The sequence below is a fragment of the Papaver somniferum genome, chromosome 1 (genome assembly GCF_003573695.1).
Source record: "Papaver somniferum cultivar HN1 chromosome 1, ASM357369v1, whole genome shotgun sequence".
NCBI lineage: Eukaryota > Viridiplantae > Streptophyta > Magnoliopsida > Ranunculales > Papaveraceae > Papaver > Papaver somniferum.
In genome coordinates, this window is record NC_039358.1 from 230,347,484 (window position 1) to 230,354,123 (window position 6,640).

Sequence of the window (6,640 nt, forward strand, 5' to 3'; positions counted from 1 at the left end):
AGTGGCACATGATCAGCCTCCTGATTACAGAGATAATATATATTAAAATAATTAAAATGAATTTGGGAGGCACACAATCAACCGTTTGAGTGAGATTTTCATCCAAGAAGGCACAAGATCAACCTCTTGAGTGAATTTTTTATCCAAGGGGGGAAATGATCTCTTGGATGAATTTGTTTCTTCCCAAACGACACATAATCAACCTTCAGGATGAAAAACATCCTTCATTCAGGCTCTTGTAAAAAAATATTAATCCACTCAATACCCGCACCCGATTCGGCGGTGAATGACACTCATTCTACATCCCTTGCTAGCTCTAAGAACGACTTGTGCTGCTTATGAAGGAGCTGAAAAATAACTTTTCAAGATGTATCCCGACACCCTCTAAGCTTCCGGAGGAGCCGGTTGCCAAACATGCTCTTAACCAGAAAAGGAAACAAAAAGATCTTCTCCTCTCGGCATCTCCTATATGAATCCAACGCGTGCTACATAGTAATCTCCAAAAACTAACGGTAGGTAACAGTCTAAACTGAGTTCCCACCTGCTAGGTAGGCCACTGCCTCGTCACTTAGCCTCACAACAACAAAACCCCACACCCACACAGAATAGTTAGGGTTTTAAAACACAACTTCTCTCACTAAACAAACCCCTTTTTTCTTTCTTCCTCTCTGGAATTCCATTTACATGTTTGCGGCGCCAACAAATCTAGACCTAATTCACACATTTCATCAAAAACTTGTTATGCATCATATCGAATTCCAACCTTAGATTGATCGATTGATTGAAGCTAAGATTTAATCGGTTGATCTGGTGAAGATGGCGGAAGGCGGTGTAATTTGCACTGAGATGATGCAAATCGATGGCGGGGGTGGTGGAGAAACTGTGACTTTTTCACAGAGGAAGATTGAGTTTCATCTAGCTAGGAAACCGTGTAATGTTTTGAGTTCTTCTACGAGTGGGAGTGATTTTCATTTGGAGACATTGAATCCGGGTGTGGATTGTTCTGCAAAAGGGAGTGGTGGTGCTGGGAGTAAGAGTTTGGTTTTGGTTGACAAGAGATCTGATGGTGGTGCTGGAGATGGTGCTGCTGAACATGGGTTGGATTTGGAGCTGTTTTCTGGGATTACGTTTCGGAGAATTGTGAGTTAGGATTTAATTTTGATGGGGGTTTTTGTTTATTTATTTAGGGTTTATATTTTTATTTGATTTGGTTAAGATTTCGTGGTTGATCTGTTTGTTTTACGCATACATTTGATGATCTTACCTAAAAAAATGATTTTTTTGAGCTGCAGTAGTTTTTGTGACTAACCCCTGAATTGGTTTTATGGGTCTTAGTGAAATTTTGATATGATTTTAGGTTTATGGATGATTTTTCCAAATGTGGGTTGTTCTTAATTTGATTAGGATTTTGCTATTAGGGTTTATGGAAGGTTTTCCAGTGAGGGTTGGTTTTGTTTTTAATCTGCTATTGATTGTTTTGTTGTGAGTCTAACAGTGAATGCATTTACAGGGTGCTGGTTTGCAGAATCTGGGGAATACATGTTTTCTCAATTCCGTATTGCAGTGCTTGACATACACTCAGCCCTTTGCTGCTTACTTGCAAAGTGGGAAGCATAAATCATCTTGTGAGTGTTAATCTTTTGTCAATTTTTTTGATTGTGTATTTTGCATATCAAGGGTATGGGCTGTGTTAAAATTGATGATAAACTAACTGTGGTTCAATATTTGCATGTGCAGGCCATATTGCTGGTTTTTGTGCCATGTGTGCCATTCAGAACCATGTTAGCCGTGCTTTACAATCAACCGGAAGAATATTGGCACCCAAAGATCTTGTTCTGAATTTAAGATGTATCCTTTTGATGTGTGCCGATATTCACTTTTTAATATGTCATGTTAAATCATTTTATGACGGTGGTTCTTTGATGGAAACTGATTCACTCGGTGAGCCCAGTGTCTACAGTTTAATACTATATTGTGAAACCCAAAATGATTGATTGTGACCCCGCCCATCATGTTATATAAGCACATCATTCTATTTCATATATGAGACCTTGTACTTCTTAACCTGGTATCAGGCATATCTCGAAATTTCCGCAATTCTAGACAGGAAGATGCACATGAATACATGGTTAACTTGTTGGAGTCGATGCACAAATGCTCCTTGCCATCTGGGGTGCCGAGCCAGTCATCTGGTGCTTATGAGAAGAGCTTGGTACATAAGATCTTTGGTGGTCGCCTAAGGAGTCAGGTAACTGATCCAAGAATTTCTGATGAACATTTCTCTGTTCTGAGGCTTGGACCACCTTTATAATAACTCTTATGTACTTGCTCAGGTGAAATGTACGCAGTGCAACTATTGCTCAAATACATTTGATCCATTTTTGGATTTAAGCCTTGAAATCAATAGAGCCGATTCACTGCGCAGAGCACTCCAACACTTTACTGCCACAGAGCAGTTAGATGGAGGGGAAAAGCACTACCAGTGTCAGCGCTGCAAGCAGAAAGTTAGGGCACTCAAACAGCTCACAGTCGACAAAGCTCCTTATGTTCTATCTGTTCATCTGAAGAGGTTTGGTTCACATGTTCAGGGGCAAAAAATAAACAAGAATGTCGAATTTGGTCCCACTTTGGACTTGAGACCATATTACAGCGGTCCTCATGTAAGTGGAATATTTCTTGCTTGTTATTGTTGCAGTACATTAAGATTTACTTTCATTGGATGTTGATTACCAATTTATTTTGGATTGATTATTCATACCTTGATGTTGCAGCAAGGAGATTTAAAATACACTCTGTACGGTGTTCTGGTTCATGCCGGCTGGAGTACGCGTTCAGGCCATTATTACTGCTTTGTTCGCACATCTACTGGGATGTGGCATTCTCTTGATGATAACACGGTATTGAAATTAACTAATTAGAATAACCATTCTTAATCCTCTTTGTTACCGCAGTCCCTGTTGTTAATGTTCATTTTTTAATACCATTTTCTGATTATTTTTGTAAATGTACAGGTTCGTCAAGTAAGTGAAAAAGTGGTGTTACAGCAGAAGGCTTATATGCTATTTTATGTCCGTGATGTAAAAAGCCTCGCTCCCATGAAGCCAAATAATGCTATGCGCAAAGAGAACATGATGGCAAGTGTGGTTGGAACGAGAGATAACCTTGTTCCCAAAGCAGGTCTAAAAGAGAATATATCAAATGGACCTAGAATGAACCAAGCTTCTTTACATAAAAATAAAATTCAAGAAATGGCAAAGAGTTCTCCCTCGTTGAAGGACCCTTTGAGACAAGTCTCAAATAAGGATCTGCCAGATGGGCCGTCTACTTCACACTCCACTGGTGTCAACAATGTAACAAAAGGCTTACTAGAATCTGCTCTATCAGGAGATAAAAAGATTGCTTCTCCAGAAGACAAAATAATTGCTAGCACTCTTGAACATAAGGTTGCTAATAGTGGGGGTGAGGTCATTCGTGAAAGTTCGTCTCAAGGATCTGATAAGAATCCCGGTTTATCAAATGCTGCACCACTTAATTGCAATGGTCTTCAGAAATCTTCTGTCACAAGGGAGGTAAGAAACCATCTCGTTTGCCTCTTTTGCGCTCCCCTCTCTCTCTCTCTCTCTCTCTCTCTTGTGGACATGTTATATGTACATTATATCTTACATACTCATGTTGTTCGGTGTCTAGGTTGGTGTTGATGGAAAGCTTCCTACAGGAAATTCGTGCACGAGGGTCAGTAGTCTCAAAACTGAGAATGCTAAACTGGTTGCGCCTTCACCTCAAGTAGGGGATAGGAACAATCAGGTATGTAATTTACTATTTTTTTTTGTTTGTGTTTATTTAAAGATTGACAGGGAGGCCTCTCTTCTAAATTTGAGACTGCTTGTATTTCAGGACAAGGGTATTGTATCAGAGACGAGTTCCAAAGATAAACTGTTCACGAAGCAAACAGAACCTGCTCTCAAAGTAAAGGAAAATGGGTCAGTGGAATTGGGCGGCCAGTTAGCCATGACAAATGGGTGTGATCCAAAGAAATCTTTAGACAGCAAACATCGCCAAAAGAATCTGAAGCCAAGGAAGAAGCTTATGAAATCTAGGCCGGTGAGCTTACATCTTGGCTCAAAACTAATGCTGAAGGCATCTCTAAAGAAGAAGAAACTCAAAAAGAAATCCAGGAAAACCAGTGAAGTTGATCCCAATTCAATTCGCTCTGAAAAACAGAAAGATAACTCTTCTCTGGGTTCTTGGATCAGTGATTTAAACATTGAGAAAGTAGTAAAAGATTGCAATGGTGATTCTAATATCAAAAAAGATGGTGAAGTTAGGGAGAGAGCTTTTGTGAATGCGTCGGTGAGCTTACATCTTGACTCAAAACTAATGCTGGAGGCATCTGTAAAGAAAAAGAAACTCAAAAAGAAATCCAGGAAAACTAGTGAAGTTGATCTCAATACAGTTCACTCTGGAAAACAGAAGGACAGCTCTTCTTTGGGTTCTTGGGTTAGTGGTTTAAAACTTGAAAAAATAGGAAAAGATTGCAATGGAGATTCTAATATCATTAAAGATGGTGAAATTAGAGAGAGAGCTTTTGAGAATGCGGCTGTTCTTGCGTCTGAAAATTTATCAAAACAGGCTTCTATCTTAAGCCACGAAGCTACTAAGTGTGATGCTAGAGAACCTGATTGTTCACATGAAAAGATTAGCAACAAATCTCAAAGTGACTTGACGAAAACGCCCAGAGGTCTTAATGATTGCAGCGGTGAGCTTATTTTTTCTTTTTCAGTTATTCATTTCATTTTTATGCAATCTTTCCTGTACGTACTGAGTAATCAAATCTGGATTCGAATAATACTTGTGCATAAATTAATTGTAGGAACCTGACCAGTGTTTGCTTCTATTTAGGAGATTTTTTGTCCGTTAATCTAGAGTTTCACGGCTTGTAGTTGGTGTAAAGTAGGCTGCAGTGTATGTCAATCAGTACAAACTCCACAAATATGATTCAGATGAACGCAGCTGTTGTTTCACATTCTTTTAGTAAAGATAGATTCTAGAGAAGTTACTATGTGGACAGTATAATATCTTAAAGCTTTCTTTTCTGAATGAATTACTTAAACTCTGAAAATTGAGAAGGTCTGAATATCTTATTGCTTATTATTGCAGTGGATACCTGGGATGAGGGAGCACCAAGATCATCTTATGCTCCAGTATCTAAGCCTGCAGAGTCCATTGGTTATCTCCCAGATGAGTGGTAAGTTGCTTTGCTCCTTTAATATTACAGTTAATCTGTTATGGAGTTGTTAGTGGCAGCAGGGTAAACCGTATTATTACTTTAACTAGAACCGACCATTTTAGTAGCTTCTGATGTGCTGTTAATATCCACCACATTCCTTAAACTAGATAGTTTTTAATACCCAAGTAGTATTTTGTGGAACCTTGTGGCTTGTACAGGATGAGGTTGATATGAATATTTTACTTCACTCTGATCAAAAGGAGAGAATTCACCAGTATTCATAGTATTTTAATTATTATAGCAAGTTGAATATCCAGGTCACTTGAAGGTGCATAATATCCTTCATAAAAAGAGGTCAACAATACGACATTTGCACTTGAGACTATGGCATGGAAGCCCAATAAATCCTTCCCTGCAGGCTTGCAATTTATTTCTCTAAAAATAGTTGGACAGGGATGCATTTACACAACAAGGCTTGAAATAGGGAAGAAGAATCTCATTTACTTCTCTAAGATAACTTACACTGGGATGCAATTACATACTTGAAAATAGTGATGCATTTTTTTATTTATTTCTGTGAAACTGCTTGTGCAGGGACGAAGCATATGATCAGGGAAAGAGGAAGAAGGTAAGGGAGAAGAAGAATGTATTTGGTGAACCAAATCCATTTCAGCACCATTATGACTCTAAAAATGCTCACCCCAATAAAAGAGCAAGAAGGATGGACAAAAATAGCTCTGCCAGCCAACCTTACAGGATACCCGGAAAAAAAAAATAGTGGTGATGTAGAGCAACATCTATTGGTTATTTGCCTACAGAGGTGCAATAATATCCAAAAGATTCTTTTTGTCTTACTGTAACACATGTCCTGTTCGTGTTCTAGATTTTCAGACCTAGCTTCTTCTAAACAGATGACAGAACTAGGGAAGTGAGATTGAGGGGGATGTCTCTGTTTGTGAGAATGTATTTTTAGTATCTAAAAACAGAGAGTCTTTTATTTCGTTGGTCTTTGTTTTTATTTATTTTCTTTTCTTTTCTGCGGTAATTGATAATGTATCTGTGAGTTTTTAAACAGAACAATGAGTGAATAATTGCTTTTTGCAAAGTTGTATTAACTAATAGATAATCTTAATCTCCTATTGCTGGAGCTTATCAAATTTTGGACCTTCCAAGTTGCGGTCATCTCTTAGTCTCATAGGATCCAAAACACAAACTGTTCCTTGTTTTGACTTGGAAAGGCTAGTGCGTGGAAGGTGATGGTGGAGACATGTTCTGTGTTATTGTAGTACTTTATTTGATTTATGCAGGCTTTGGTGTTAAAGTCTATGCAATGCAATGCAATGCAACGCTGGAATTCCTCGTGAACAGCTTTAACTATTAGATAAATTGCAGAACTCAGACAAGAGATTCAGT

General features: G+C 38.5%; 1 protein-coding gene across 1 annotated transcript; it reads left to right on the forward strand.

The window, feature by feature from the left end:
- Positions 1–628: 628 nt before the first annotated feature.
- LOC113318590 (ubiquitin carboxyl-terminal hydrolase 23-like) lies at positions 629–6,384 on the forward strand. Its single transcript, XM_026566778.1, has 11 exons — positions 629–1,140; positions 1,511–1,625; positions 1,738–1,848; positions 2,076–2,248; positions 2,334–2,660; positions 2,772–2,897; positions 3,012–3,569; positions 3,688–3,804; positions 3,895–4,756; positions 5,158–5,245; positions 5,822–6,384. The coding sequence occupies exons 1-11, from the start codon at positions 817–819 to the stop codon at positions 6,003–6,005; spliced, it is 2,985 nt and encodes a 994-aa protein (XP_026422563.1). The 5' UTR covers positions 629–816; the 3' UTR covers positions 6,006–6,384.
- Positions 6,385–6,640: the final 256 nt, after the last annotated feature.